We start from the raw sequence: 14,724 nt of genomic DNA, 5'->3' as shown, positions 1-14,724 counted from the left end.
TGGACCACAGTCCCCTGGGGTCTTTTGCAGCGCCTGAGCTCAGCACCTTCTGCTCATAGCTTTCTAACCAGATATCCCAAAGTTAACACTTGTTTCATGTCACGACTGTCAACACCAGCCTTGGCAGCCCCCCTCCAACATACCTCCACCTTGGACCCCGGCAGCTGCTCTCTTCTTTCATTTTCTGGAGCCTGGTACTCAGAAAGAACTAGCTCTGGCATCTCTGATCTGTCTCCCACACAGACCGAGGCATACACAGAAAGGCACTTTTTAAAGGACCCACTGAATCCATGATTACAACTCCAGTCCTAGCAAAGTCATCATTTCTGGCCCAGGGGTGGCCTGGGGAAGTGTTAACAATGACTCCTATTAAAAGCCCATGTCTGAGAGGTCCCAGGACCAGCTAAGAGCCTCTTCTTGCTCCTTTCCCTGCTTCTGTCCTCCCAAGAAAACCCCTCCAGCAACAATGATAGGGACGGCCAACAGGTTTGGATCCTTAGGTAGAAGGGAGGCTGCAGTCAGAGCTGCTGCCTGATTTGCTGCATCTCTCAGCCGCCTGCCAGCTGGGGCAGCGCGGGGGGAGGGCGCTGACCCCAGGAGGACTCACTCTCCAACACACATTTTTAATACGTCAGTTAAATAAATATTTCAGTCATTTAATAGCAACTAATACCCAACCACCCTCCACTGACACCCGCCCTTGAAAGATCTGACCTAAAGTTCAGGCTCTTTCCTCTCTGCCCCCACCTGGGGGTGCAATGGAGCCCCTGGCGGCCTAGCAGTCTTACCCTGCAGCTGCTGGGGTCTCAGGAGCGCCTCTGCGGGACTAGAAAAAGCCCCCCACCCCCAAGAAACCCCCGCTGGAATCCCAGTCTAGGCCACTCACTTGGCCTTCCTGAGAGTTAAGAAGTCAGACGCCACAGCCAAGTGGAATACAAAAATAGAGCCTCTCTTTTGTTTAAAAAAACAACAAAAAACCCAACAGCAAACAATTATCAACAACTAGGGCCCAGGGCTCCCCCAGCTCCTCCCCAGCCTTCAGTAGCGCAGACCTCATCCTGCACCAGAGGAAAGCTCCGGCGCTGGGAGCGGCGGGGAGGGGCCGGGCAGGGCCTATCGGGGCTCGGGGGCCCAAGTCCTCTGGCTGCCGCGCAGACTGCGCGTGAAGGGCGGGTAGTTGAGGAACTCGAAGCGCAGGCTCTGCTCTGTGGTGTGATGGCCGCGGGGCAGTCGCTTCATGAAGTGGACCTCGCGCTGGTGCTGCCGAGTCTTGGAGCCCTTACGGGGCCGACCCTTGCGCGTGAAGGCCATGTACCAGCCCTCGTACTTGGCGTTCTGCAGGGCCGTGTAGTTGTTCTCCAGCACGATCTCCGTGAACACACAATCCTTGCCTTTGCCGTTGCTCTGCAGGTAGGGGGGGCCAGACACGGTGTCACCGGGCTCTGTTCAGAACCCGCCCCCATCAGAGGCAGAGGGGAGGCGGCCCCAGACAGCAGGTGGGCACCCCAGCAGATGGCAGGGTGGGCAGCCCCACCCCCTGCCCGGGCACCCGCTCTCTAATCCCTGACAACTCACAGCCCACCCGGCAACTTCCTGTCCTCCTGGGTAGCAGTGACACATGGCTGTCTACCGAGGGGCTGGGCCCCAACACAGAGAGGCAGAGAGGGGGCCCAGCCCCTGCCTACCCTGGCCTCCTGCCCACCAGTCTGGCCCAAGCTGCTAGCACCCGTTTCCCCACCTGCCCCCCTCAGCCCCTCAGGATGCCGGCCTGCAGCCCCAGGGCTGCCACCCTATGGGGGAAGGAAGGCCGGTGAGGAGATGCTGAGCCCCAAGCCCCAGAAGCCCAGGAAGCGGGGAGCTCGAGGCTGTAGAGGAGCCGTGACTAATGGGGCCATTTCAGAGCTCCGCCGAGGGGCTGGGCCTGCGGCTTACTGAACATTCCAAATGCTGGTACCATGTAATTGGACATAATAGCAAAGCAATTTGGCGATTTGTTAAAAAGATATATGGAATTTACCAACCACCCCCCCCCCGCCCCTTCCCTAGCCTGCCTTCTTCCTCCTTTGCTTTTATAGCTTTTCATCTCTCAGCTTCCTCCTCCCTCACCTCCCCCACCATCCAATCATTAGGTAAGCCCAAGGTGGCCCTCTGTCTCTGCCCACCTTGTTGGGATCCTGGAGGAGCTCAGCCAGCCCAGCCTGCTCCCCAGACCCCAGCCGCCCCCTCCCTTCCTTCTAAGACCTCACCTTGGCAATCAGCTTCCCCTTCTTGTTCATGCAGATGTAGAGGCCTGTCTCAGCTCCTCGGACTCGAACCCGGCTCCCAAAGGTGTCCGTCTCCACAATGAGCTTTGCTGTCAGGGAATGTGGGGGGAGAGTGGTTATGAGCAGCTCCCTGACCCCCAGTGCTCCATGTCCCCATCCCAGCTGGCCCTTCCCAGAAGCAACTGCTCCAAGAGCCAGGTACCCAAGGCGTGGGCTCCAGCCACTAACATGCTGTGCAACCCTGGGAAAGTCAAGTCTCCTTTCTGGGCTTCAGACCATCCCCTTACCTGGGTTTACAGAAGGGGGGTGAATGAGATCATGGCATATGAACTGGTTTCTGCAGAGGGGTCTTGGAGCCATCAAACTGAAAATACCCTCTTTTAAAACCAGACTAATAACTTTTATGCCGAGGCTTCAAGTAAATTTTAATTTGACTAGAATTCTGCTTCTAATCAAAGATCTCTGAGGATTCTTCCAACTCAGAATATTATATGCACATGCCTCACAGATCATTACAAATGTCTGGGGTGCAGTGGTGACCTCCACTCCTGGGGTCAAACATAAAAGCACTCTCTCTTGTTTCTGGTGTCTCGGATTCTAACCCACAGCCTTGGCCACACCACCCTACCCCTGCTCTGCTGAGAAGCTGATAGGGATGAGACAGCTCTCCCTACACCCACAGCCCATGGCCAGCTGCTTTCCCAGAACCAGCTGGGAGGATGCTATCTCTTCCCCACGCTTCCCAGTCACCCCAGTCCCCAGCCCCAGTGTTCAGAAATCAACAACTCAATAATCTTTTCTCTCACCCTCCAGCAGCACCGGGCTTCTCACCCCAGTGACCAAACACTTTCTGTAGGTGAGGAGGAGAGAAAATCAGGTGTGCTTGCCTCTCACTGAGAGCCAGGAGACAGGGAGCTGAATTCTGTGCCTTCTTCCCACTCCCCTCTCCCCCTAGACAGCCCGCTTGCCGCAGAAGCCCTGGTCCCTGTCCACTCTCTGCACAACTCCTCCCTTTGAGGCTGTCACCAAGAAGGGAGTGGGGACCGACTTAGCTGTTTGGGATGGGACAGAAGGGGCTGGGTCTCCTGCCCTCCCTACTGCAGCCTTTTCCCTCCTTGAGAAAGAAGTTTGGGTACTCCCAGGTCTGCCTCCCAGCCTGTACGGACAAGGTGGCACCTTCTCTGTCCCTGAAACTAATGGGAGGTGATGGGCACAGGTCAGCAAGGCAGCCCTCACGGCCCAGCCTGTGACTACCTGCCCCCCTTCACAGAAGCACAGAGCTGGGACCCAGTAGCCAAGTCCCCAGTCTGGCTCCAAGTCAGCCAGGGAAATGCAGCTGTCACCTCCCCTCCCACCCACCTCCTCTTGGACCCAGCCAGTCTGCTCATCCCTCTCCTGGTCTGCCTTCCAGGGCAAGGAGCAACTATTTTTAAGGGCCAGGAAGGACACCGACTGGAGAAGATGGGAGGGGATTCCATTCTGAAATTCTGGCCAAACAGGGCAGATAGGGATGGAGCCCTCTGTCCCTTCCTGGGGCCCATAAGGAAGCAACTGGGACTTCTCTGCTGTTCTCCTCCAGATTCTTCCTGTCCTGGCTATACACCCTAAGCCTTTGCTCTTGGGCCCTCCAGCTCCTGCTCACCAGGCAGGGACCAGGGAAACTGGGAAGCCTCCTATAATTGTAAGGAGAGAAGTGGGCATCAGACCTCTGATGTCTGAAGAGGAATTCCCCCATGAGCAGCTTAGCCTCTTCTTCCCTCCCCAAAACCCAAGGATGCTGGACCATTTGTTCCAATGGGAGTAAACCCAGGAGGAGCCAGGCATTCATTCCCTTTCCTTGGAAGCTAAGAAGGGCAGCAAGTAGCCAGTTTGGAGGGACAAAGGGACGGTAGGCTGGCCCTGCCAGCCCAGCGGGGGAGCTCGGCCACCAGGCAGGCCACCCCCAGCCCCACCCCACCGCAGAAAGCCCCCACTCTCCTTCCTGGATGGATCTGGGGAGCTGGGGCCGAACTTTACGGCAGCTTTCCCGACTGGGCTTTTGGAAAGCTTAACATTTTCAAACCTATTCTTCCACCTCAGTGACAGATTTATCCCAGGAAAATTATGTCTCCTTCTCCAGCTTTGAAGGGAAGTCAGCTACGTCGATGCAGAAAAAATGCAGCGAGACATACTCGATCCCCCAAACTGGCTCGAGAAGAGGAGAAAGTATTCAGGAAATGTTAAAAAAGGTGAAAGTAAGAAGAGTTTTAATCGCTCTGCCAGACGCGGGGGTCTCTCCAGAGATTCATAGAGAACAATCTTGAACCTCTTTTTTAACATTTACAGACTTGCAACTCCTTTCAAACTCCACATCTGAAAAAAAGCCTTGTTCTTTTTCTGTTTTATATCATTCTTCATTTTTCTTCTTAGCTCTTAAAACGCCTCACCTTTTTATTACATTTTAATAGAGTCTTCCCCGCTCCTTTCATGCTTGTTTAACTTGGTCGTTATTTAAAGGTTTTTAAACTCACAATAATCGCTCTCTAAAAACAACACCAGCAGCCCAGAGGGCTTGCTTTTCTCTTGGTACATCCAGGACTCTGGAAATTGGCCTTGTTTCAAGGAAGGAATATTGAATGCTTTAGAAATCAATCAGTCCTCAGCCTCTCTACCTCGCAGTAGCTCCCTGTACTCACCACCCCACCGGCAGCCAGGAGCCCCACTCTGACTGACCGCCTGGGTTCCTGGACAAGTGCAGAGGGGAGGGCCTTTTTCCTAGCCTAGTCCCCATGTGTAACTGACCCTTCTGATCAAAGTATTTAAAGGTTCACAGCAACACCCCCCCAAGCTGGGAGAGCTGAAGGGATTTCTCTCCCTTCTCTTTCCCACTCTCCTTTTGTGGGCCCTGGCGACATATCCTCTTTCAAGAGCTTCCCTTAAACCTGGGCCCCCTCCCCCTGAACCCTCTGCCTCCACCTGCAGTGGGGAGGGGTATGAAAGGGGGAGGTGGAAAGGGAGATTCCTGGATTCATTCATCTGCTGGGCAGGGAAGGGGCACCTGTGGGCCGAGTACTCCCCGAGGTCCCTTCCCCAACCCTCTCTTCTCCAGCTGACCCCCAAGATGCTTTTTCGCCTTAACTCCTTCCCTTCTGAGCTGGAGAGTGTGCAGGCCTCTGGCCAGCGCAGATGTGACTGGTAGGTCCAGTCATAGCAGGGCAGCCTGGGGAAGAGGGGCCCGTTCCACAGGCTACCTTTACCCCACTGCAGCGCAGCTCGCCTTACCAAAGGGGTCCCCGTCTTCTGCCATGGCGTTGATGCGCTTGTTGGCCAGGACCTGCACGTGCTTCCCGCTGGTGCGGCTGTAGAGTTGGTAGGTCCGGATGAGACGGCGGCTGAGCTGATCCGTCACCAGGCTCTGCTCCCTCACATGCTGTGTAAAATTAGGTGAGGACTGAACAGTTACCTTTAGGAAATTGAAAAATACACAACACGCCATTATAATGCTACTCTGCCCAGGGGCCCAAGTGGCCCCCATCACCCGGCACCTCCCTCCACTGCCCCAGGCAGCCGGCTGGGGTCCCCCCAACATACCAGCTCAGGCCACCCGCCCCCCACCCCCACCCAGGAAAGTCGGACAGACCAGTCCTAGCATGGATGAGCCCGGGATGGAGAAGGATCTGGACCCACCTGTTGGGAAACACCCTGGGACTCCCGGCCAGCTCGGAACAGGGAAGCGAGCTCCCTGCCCAGCGCAGGCCCCCCTCCCGGGCCTTCCTAGAAGAGCAGGGCGCTTTTAAGTCGGGAGGCAGCGCTGCCCGACCCCTGACATTTATAAAGACAAATTCACGGAGCAAATGTTGAGACCGCAGAGGACCTAGGCACCTGATCCTTCGGCCAGTCCCGCCGCAAGCCTCCCCAGAGAGCCGCGGAGAGGGTCCCTGAGACAGTCACCGTACCTCTGACAACGAACGCCCCCGGGCCCCGAATGCCTCCATCCTCGGCGGCCGGGTGTGGCTGCCCGCAGAGTTCCCCATCCACCCCCACCTGGCTGGGAGGCGTGGGAGACAGAGCTGGACTCCGAGACCTCGGGTTCTAGCCTCGCCACTCGCTGGCTGTGTGACCTTAGGCAGGCGCTACCTCTCTGTTCCTTAGTTCCCTCCTCGGGGTAGTTAGGGGTTGCATTTCTAAGGTGCCTTCCAGCCCGCCGCGCGGCCGCAGGGTCGGTCCTCTTGCCCCTGCCCGACCTTGCCCCCCGGCGTCCCCCGCCGGCTCCGGCCCCCGCCTCCGCGCAGCGCGCCTTACCTGGGCTTGGAGGCAGAGAACCAGCAAGTGCAATAGCCTGTGGGAGACAAAAGCGGGCGGGGAGAGAGGGGCGCAGGGTGAGCGGTGGGCGGGCGGGAGCGCGGCCGGGGGCGCGGGGCGGCGGTACTCACAGGCAGCTCAGCGCCGATCGGGGGCTGCCCATGGCGCGCGGCCGGGGAGCACGCACAGCCCCGGCGGGATCACGCCGGTGCGCGGGAGGCCGCGGACAGACGAGCCGAGGGCGGCGGCGGCGGCGGAGGAAGGCTCGAGGGCGGGAGCCCGGGCGATCCCGACGCGGCTCCTTAGGTCCCAGGGAATGTCGAGCTCGCCGCGCCGCGCCGAGTGCCTCTGCGCCGCAGCCGGAGCCGGTGGCCGCTGGCTGCTGAGGAGCCGGAGCGGGAGGGAGGGTAACGGGCCGGCAGGGGGGGGTGGGTAAGTGGGAAGGGAGGGGGAGGGGAGGGGAGGGTGGCGGCTGGGGGCGCCGCACCGGGCGTGAAGGGGGAGCGCGGGGCGGGCGGCCGGAGCCCGCAGCCCCCGGCTGGGAGCGGGGGCCGGGACCCAGCCCGGGGCGGGGGCGGGGCGGGCCGGGGCGGGGCGGCCGGCGGGTATGGGATTGGGGGTCTGGGCGAGGGGAGGGGTCTGGGGACCGTCTGGGGGGGGCGGCCGGTGTGGGCGCCTCCCCCCAACCCCGGCCTGTCCCCTGGCGCGCTCTTGGGGTCCAGGCGGGCGGGGATGGGGGGCACCTCGGGCTTCCCACCCCGTGGAGTCCCGAGACCCTCGGCTGGAGCTTCCTGGACCGCCGGTGAGCCCGAGTGGGAAGGTGCCCGGTCTCCACCGTGGGACCCTGTCCACTTACGCCTCAGGCTATACGGCGGTTCTCTGAGCCGCCTACTGTGTGCTTCGCTTGGGCCCGCCGCCTGCAAGTGGCTGCTAACACTGGAGTGAACTGCTGTGCGCTCCTCTCTGTCAGTGCATGCTTGCGTCGGGGACCCGACACCCACTCCCATCTTTCGGCTGAGTACCCTGCCTTGCCGGTCTCCCCTGTCTCGCTCAGTCTCCAAGAAGGCCCTGAGATGGAGAAACATCTTCTCCTCCCCTTCCTGCCCCCATTATCACCATCACCCCTGCCCCGTACCCCCCCCCCCGCCCCCATACACACTAGCCTGAAGCTTGAGAGGAACCACAGCCAACTATGGGAGAGCCCAGAGGTCCCTGGTAAGACGCAGAGTCACTGCCACCACCCTCAACCCCCCCACCAAAGAAGCAGGCAGAGGGTGCAAAAATAACTGCTCTCAGCTGCTTTTCCTGGGGAAGGGACTTAGATCCAGGTTGCCCAGCTTTTTCTCTCAGAGTCCCAATATTTGTGCATTGAACAGGTATTTACACACCTACTGTGTACTAGACATGAACTGCTGGCTTTGTGTCAACTGTGGGGGAGGGGGAGTATCAAGAAGGTAAGGAGTCGTCTAAGCTTTTCCCAGCCGCTCGTTTCTTCCCTCCAGGGGCTTTGAGAAACCCTGAGCCATGGTGCTTCTTTGAGAGCAGCCTGGGTGGGCAGAGGTGCCCTGGGACAGATACTTCTGAGGAGCAGGTGGAGTCACTGATGCTTTGCCCAGCTGCTGGCCTCACCCAAGACCTCCCCTGCCCTACTGCCCCGGCCACGTCCTTGGGGATTGGGCTGGAGGGGTTGGGGTGGTCCCAGGAAGCCGTTAGGCCAGAGGCAGTAGGCAGCACAGCAAAGTTCTGCCTACCTCCCCTTTCTCTGTGGCCTACCTTTCCTACTCCCAGCCATAACGCTAACACTGAGTGAGGTCTAGATGGGAAAACAGAGTCAGAAGACTTGTCCCAAGATCTCATCCCTCCCCAGAGAAGTAGACTTCCTGAGCCCACCTGTTACCCACCTCCAGGAGTCTGTTCCCTCAACTGGCTCTTGCCCACACAGACCGCCTGGCAAGGACCATGTCTTACTAGCTCAGAAGCTGCAGCTCATGGCAGAGAGCTGGGCAGGGGTTGTTCTGCAACTAGTATTCGATGAATGAATAATGGGGAAACTGGCTGAGCATTTAGACCTCAGTGCATGTGGGTCCTCTACGGGGAGGCTTGCTTTCACCACCCTCCCAACAGATAATAATCATAAGCACCACCATTTACTGAGCACTTGTATTTGCTAAGGGCTGGGTTTGCACCATCTTCTCTCAACCCCACTGGGAGGTGGGCCCACTGGGGGAAGACAGGTGCCGTGGGCTCCGGTGCCCACAGCCCAGACCAGCACATTTCCTTCATTTGAGCTCCTCTGTCTTAGAGGTTGCCAGCCACTTGTTGGGTGTCTAACTCCCCAGCTGCACTGCTTCAAGCAGGCAAGATGTTCACTATCTTAACCTCATGCCCTGCACATAGTAGGCCCTTGAAAATGTTTATTTGTATGCATTAAACAATGAGTGGAGAGATGGGGAGCAGAGCATGAGAAGGGCCTTCTCCTCACCAGGGACCCAGCCCTCTGAAAATAGTCTGATGAGAACAGCAGGGAGCAGGACCCAGACAGAGGTCAGGGCATCCAGCCCATCCTTAGTGTGCATAGTCCTGGAGTCACAACCTGAGCCACTCTGGGCACCTGTCCTTCCCCAGACTGGGGTGGAGACAGTCCAACCTGTCTCCACCAACCCTGGTTTGGAGCCCCAGAATGTTTTGAAGGAGCTGGGCTGAACCTCAATGATCTTAATCTACCCTCCTCCCTCTCCCCCAGAGGTGAGCAATCCAGGGCCTAAAAGTGTGGAGGTCAGAGTTTGAGTCCTACACCTTAACCTCCATCAAGGGGCCTGTACAAACCAGAATTCTTTTATATTTGGAGAATCTCCCCCAACTGGACCTTCGTCGATTTTGGGGGATTCTTCTCATCTCCCCAAAAGTCCCTGTCTCTAGAAGGAGGGGGGCTGCAATAAGGACACCTCCGCATCAGGCACCGGGTACTGCCAGGGCACACCCCCGTGAGTGACAGATGCAAATATTCCATCGGGGCCCCAGCAGGCCGCTCTCTCCTCCCTTGCTCTCTTACTCACCTCCCGGCCAGCTCGCTCCTTCCTTTATCTTATCAAAGCCCCGTAATTACAATTGCTATTTTGTTTCCTCGAATCTGCAATCAGAGCTCCCTGGCCCTGATGAGGGAGCGCCTGTCAACCTGATCGCTGAGTGACAGCCGGCCACCTTTCCCGGCTGCCTCCACACTCCGCAAACACAAATACACACACACACACACACACACACACAAAAACACACACACACAGTGTCCATCGCCTCCTGCAAGCACAAACACACACCTCTCGCCAACACAAATAGCCCCTCTAAACACACACCTTCAGCCTCTTTCCAAGTGCATCGGTCGCCCCCGCAGCACAACCCCAGGCCCCTCAAATCCACACCAACCGGCCGGGGCCGCCTGGATCGCCGCTCGCTCAAACGCGCGCCTCCTGCGCCCGGCGTTCAAAGCGCCGCAGACCCTCCGCCGACCGTTCAAATGTAAATCGCGGAGGCTGTGTTAAGCACTTTAGGCCCGGGTCTGGGAGTCGTCCCACTTCACCCCCCAAATACAGTCCTGCCCCTCCTCCAAGAGTCTGCAGACCCTGGCGTAAGCCTTCATCCCTCAGCTCTCAGGGGCCAAAGTGAATTGGCAACTCTCCTACTGTGCGCTGAGAGGGCAGAAAGGGGGATCGAGGAGAGGCGGGGGCGGGGAAGGAGAAAAAACAATTCCCAGCTCTGTCCGCCGGGCGCCCCGTCGGGCCGGGAAACTCCTGGACGAAGCAGATGTGGATTGGGCCCCCACCGCGGGCAGGAGAGCGCTCGGCGCCGGCCGGGGCCGCGGGAAAGACCCACCAAGAAACCAGCAAAGGCGTACAATGAGAGATCAGCCGCGTCGCGGGGGGTAAATATTTGGGCGGGGCCACGCACAGGGGGTAGATATGTCTGCTGGGGAGGCTTCCCGCGAGGGATGACTCTTCGCCGCACTCAGCCAGGCTACTGCGCCTTCAACCATGCACGTGCCAAGGACTTTGGAGGCTATAGACGAGAGGAAGAAGGGAAGGGTTCTAACAGGAGCCCTTCCAATGCGTGAATGAACGAACGAATGAAGTCGGCCTTAGTCGCCCAGACCACTGGTGGGGCACGTAGGACCCTGCACCGCGGCGTACCCCTAAGAGCCCCTAGAGAGGCGGCGCGGGAAGCCGCACGGCCACAGGCGGTTTCAACCTCGCCCACCAGAGGGCGCCAGCTCCACCTTCCCCTCTACCTCCTGACCCCGTGCCGCGGGTAGGTGAATGGTTCCATTCTGGCTGCCCCCTCCACCCCGGTTCCTGGTGGAAGCACTTCAAGAAAGTCCTGGAGAAGAGAAAGGGGCCTGCGACCCTGATCACCGCAACAGAGAGAGGGATCATCTTCCTTTATCCTCAACTTGAGGAAAAAGCCAGGTTAAAAATCAGACCTGTTTGGTCCTCACCACAGGGAGAAGGGAAACTCCCCCAGGGATGTGTTGAGGAGGGAGTGCTTTTCAGTGTTGTGGGAAACACTCTCCAAAGTTTACCACACCTGCCCCAATACCAGCCTCTTCGGGTTATCTAGGGACCCCTCCCACTTGTTCACTCCTTTGCCCAGAGGCCAGTGTGGGAGAGAGTGGAGGGAGTGGGCCGGGTCCCACCAGGCACTGTTCTCTGTCCCTCCTCAGCATGTCTGGCCCCAGACTGTCTCATGAGGTAACCCTTTGTTTGTTTGTTTGTTTATGGGGCACGGAGACCACCCCTCCCACCCCCCAACCGACACAGCTGCTGAACTGCTGACCTCAGACTTGGTCATATACACACTCATGCTCACACCAGGTACCTCCCTTTCTCTTCCTGGCACAGCAGCAGCCAAGCCCTAGAACCACCTTATTTCAGGCATCAGAGACCGCCCCCCCCCCAACACAGACCAGGCAGAGGGCTGGGGGGCAGGAACCCCTTAGCCCAGGAGGCTGAATCCCAGGGGCTCCTCTCTACCCCCATATGCCAGGCCACCCAGATTCTGGTTTCCCTGTCACCCAATCTGGCCAGCCCCCTCCATCTGGCCCCTGGAATCAGGTTTCTAAGGGCCCAGGCTGGCTCAGAGATGGCCTGCATGCCTGCAAGGAGGAGCAAAGACTGGCCTCTACCCTACCCCTCACAGGCCCTCTCAGGGCTTGAGCCCCCTCATGGGGCTAGGGATGCACATTCCTCGTGCTGCTTAAGCCCCCTTATCTGTCCCCCTGCCCATCAGCCTGAGTGCTGACAGAGGCCCAGACCCCTTGTTTTGATGCTGATAACCTCCTGGGATGGCCCTCCCCCACCTTTAAGGACTGGGAACGAGCTTGGTGTTGGGAGGTCCTCTTCTAGGAAGGCATTTGGGGCCCAGGCCTGGGCTAGTCCCAGGGCCCTGGGAAGAGCAGGATCCCATATTTCCTCACCCTCCCCCAGGCCCAGGGCCACCCTTTGTGCTGCCACAGTGCCACCTGGTGGTCCCTAGGGGAATGCCACCCCAGCAGGGAAAGAAGCCACACAAATGAGCTGCAGAAAAAACTCCACACCACTTTATTTCAACCTTTATCCAAAAATGTAAAAAAATGTTAAAAATGTGTAGTCCTGAGCTTCAGATGCTGACCTCCAACCTCACAGGCAAGTGGGGAGAGAGGGTCAGGATGGAAGTTCAGAGTTCCTCCCACTCCTGAAGAAAAGGGAAGCTCTGGATGTGGTACAGGATTAGAACACCAGGGCACTATGGAGAATGGGACCCCCTCTCTCCTAGCACCAGACCAAACCCCACCCACCCCACCCCACCACTACCCATCCTCTTCAATGGAAAAGACACAAAATTCTTGAAACTTGTACAGGAACCTGGTGCATGGTGCATGTGGCAGGCAGCTAGCTGACCTGAAGAGAGCAAACAAGGGGTCAGCATCTAGGTCCAAATCTGCTCCTCCTGTCCCCTCCCAGGCCCTGGTGGGCATGCCTCCCACCCAACTCACCAGGGAGGGTTAGAACCTGCCCCCCTGCTTCTTGGCAGGCAGGATGGGGCACAACTCAGCTTCCTCCTCCTCACTGCCCTCTTCTTCGCTCTCTTCCTCAGAAACATCATTGCTTATAGTAACTGGTAGACACACAAGCAGTAAAGGGAGGAAGAGAAGTTAAAGCCATACCCCCTTCATACTACAGGTCATTTATTCATGCCCTGTGGCTCTAAGCTTGTAGGGACCCTGACCTCCCAGAACTTATGGTCTAGGTGGGAAAAACCTCAGATACTAAACTAGATAACAAAGAGCCAAAGGAGTCCACACCACTGGAGCTAAAAAAGCCGAGACAGGTTCCATGAAGAACGGCTTGAGTAGGACAGTAAGTGGAGGGCACAGCATACAGAGTCTGTATAGGAACCGCACTGGGAGATAAGGCTGGGGTGGGGTAGGAGTCCTGATGGACAGTCTACTGGAGGCAAAGGAGAAGACTCTCACCAATCTGGTGCCGCCCAGTGATCCGCACAGGGCCAGAACCTGACTTCAGGCGGAAGGTTACAGGTGGTTGGAGCTGGAAGTCATCCAAACTGAGCTGGGAAGAAGACAAGGATGAAGGTCTGGCCCACCCCATCTTGTGAGAAATCCTGAAGTCCTCAATTCCTATCTCCCAATCCCCCAAGGGAACTCACCATGGGTTGGCAGGACAACTTGAGGTTGGCCACAGGGACTGCGATCTCCTGGTGGTCATGATTCCGGGCCACGACTTCTACCACATTACACTCATCTTTGGCCCCCTCAGTGAGGCAGAGCTGGGAAGGGTACACAGGGCCTCAGAGTCTCCCCAGTGAGGGTGGAGACCACAAACGGAGGCATCTACCCTACGACTTGCCCAGCCTCAGGGGTCCCTGGATCACCTGGCCAGGGGACCCCCATGTGGGGGTTAAGCAGAGGAGGTGACTCCCAGTAAAGCGGGGGAGGGGAAGAGACACGCGGGTAGAGGCCCGCTCAGGTCAACCTATTCCCCGCCACTCCCCTTACCCGCCCCTTACCATGGTCAAAGCCAGCACGTGCTCCGCATCATCCTCTTCCTCTACCTTGAAGGTGAAAGAGCGGGTATGGCCTGAGAGCTCACAGCCTGGAAGAGAGAACAGGGTGAGTGTGCGGGGGCGTTTCTCCGAATCCCGTTCACGTGCAGCCATGGGCTGACCGGCCATTCACACGCCCGCTCCTCAGGAAAACCTGGAGCGCTCGGCCCGGACCCCGCCCAGCACGACTAGGGCAGGGGCCTGGCTACCCCCTTCCGCTCCAACTGCCGCGTGTGAGGCCCCCTCCGCCCCCACCCACGTCCTGCACCCATCTGCTTTCCTGTTCTTCAGCCCTGCCTCTGCCCCCGCACCACCCTCAGCTCCTCCTTTCCTCAATACCGAAGAAAAAACTGTCCATAGTGACCGGGGCAGGGACTCGCAGACCGCCGAACCCCCCGGCCCGGGCTCGGCTCTCCTGACTCAGAAAGGCTAAGGCGGCGGCAGCGCCGGCGGCCATGCTGCAAGGGCCGTCTGCGGCTCCGCCCCCGACACGTACAAAGCCGGGGACTCGTTGGGGTTCCGGCCCCGCCTATTAAAGGAGACGCTCGCGAGGCGCCCCCGGTCAGGGGCTCCATCAGCCCAGTCTTGTTCAGGAGCCTCAGACCTGTTGCGTCTGTGAGACCGCAAAGAGAGCAAGTAACATCACAAAAGCATCAACTTGGGACTAACGTTAACGTCCTTGCTCACTTCAAGACTTTCTGAGGGCGGTTCCTGCCTCCATTTTCTCTAGTTCTGCACTCTGTCTAGTGTCCCCTCTCCCAATCCAGGGTAAGCTTTCGTCAAAGAAGTATCTGAGAATGGAAACCTTTCCAATTCCCCCAGCAAAGGCGAGATACAGTGCAGCGTTTTTCCTATAAAAGCGAATACGCTCAGATTTGCCTTCCCTTCAAGGGAACCGAGGAGCCTGAAGGAAGACTTTCAGCTCCGGGTACTTTGTATCCCCACCACTCCATCCTCTCCTGGATGTACTCCCTGCTCTTAACAACCCTTCAGCTCACTATCCAGATGGTGGCGTATCTTCACTGAACTTCAGATGCTGGCTGGATGCTGGTGCTTGCTAGCACAGGACGTTAGCTCAAGCGTGGGACTA

General features: G+C 58.1%; 2 protein-coding genes across 2 annotated transcripts; both read right to left on the bottom strand.

The window, feature by feature from the left end:
* Positions 1–949: 949 nt before the first annotated feature.
* FGF8 (fibroblast growth factor 8) lies at positions 950–6,841 on the bottom strand. Its single transcript, XM_033841869.2, has 6 exons — positions 6,677–6,841; positions 6,546–6,582; positions 5,931–6,017; positions 5,526–5,706; positions 2,247–2,353; positions 950–1,404 (listed from the first exon to the last, which is right to left on the bottom strand). Exons 1-6 carry the CDS (start codon positions 6,706–6,708, stop codon positions 1,114–1,116), a joined length of 735 nt encoding a protein of 244 aa, XP_033697760.1. The 5' UTR covers positions 6,709–6,841; the 3' UTR covers positions 950–1,113.
* Positions 6,842–12,110: 5,269 nt separating this feature from the next.
* On the bottom strand, positions 12,111–14,130 carry NPM3 (nucleophosmin/nucleoplasmin 3). The gene is made up of 6 exons (XM_004319622.4): positions 13,974–14,130; positions 13,599–13,684; positions 13,239–13,358; positions 13,048–13,141; positions 12,568–12,689; positions 12,111–12,472 (listed from the first exon to the last, which is right to left on the bottom strand). Exons 1-5 carry the CDS (start codon positions 14,089–14,091, stop codon positions 12,577–12,579), a joined length of 531 nt encoding a protein of 176 aa, XP_004319670.1. The 5' UTR covers positions 14,092–14,130; the 3' UTR covers positions 12,111–12,472; positions 12,568–12,576.
* Positions 14,131–14,724: the final 594 nt, after the last annotated feature.

The sequence above is a fragment of the Tursiops truncatus genome, chromosome 16 (assembly GCF_011762595.2).
Source record: "Tursiops truncatus isolate mTurTru1 chromosome 16, mTurTru1.mat.Y, whole genome shotgun sequence".
NCBI classification, from domain to species: domain Eukaryota; kingdom Metazoa; phylum Chordata; class Mammalia; order Artiodactyla; family Delphinidae; genus Tursiops; species Tursiops truncatus.
The sequence above is the reverse complement of the archived record's forward strand: the minus strand, read 5'-3'. Positions and strand labels throughout refer to the sequence as shown.

Excerpts from the sequence above, each read along its gene's own strand:
- FGF8 (XM_033841869.2), bottom strand. The coding sequence starts at position 6,708 with ATGGGCAGCCCCCGATCGGCGCTGAGCTGCCT. Across the intron at positions 6,018-6,545 it reads TTCTCTGCCTCCAAGCCCAG|GAAGGCCCGGGAGGGGGGCC; the intron begins GTAAGGCGCGCT and ends CTGCTCTTCTAG. Across the intron at positions 1,405-2,246 it reads AGGGGAAGCTGATTGCCAAG|AGCAACGGCAAAGGCAAGGA; the intron begins GTGAGGTCTTAG and ends CCCTACCTGCAG.
- NPM3 (XM_004319622.4), bottom strand. The coding sequence starts at position 14,091 with ATGGCCGCCGGCGCTGCCGCCGCCTTAGCCTTTCTGAGTCAGGAGAGC. Across the intron at positions 13,142-13,238 it reads AGTTGTCCTGCCAACCCATG|CTCAGTTTGGATGACTTCCA; the intron begins GTGAGTTCCCTT and ends TCTTCTTCCCAG. Across the intron at positions 12,690-13,047 it reads CACTGGGCGGCACCAGATTG|TTACTATAAGCAATGATGTT; the intron begins GTGAGAGTCTTC and ends TGTGTCTACCAG.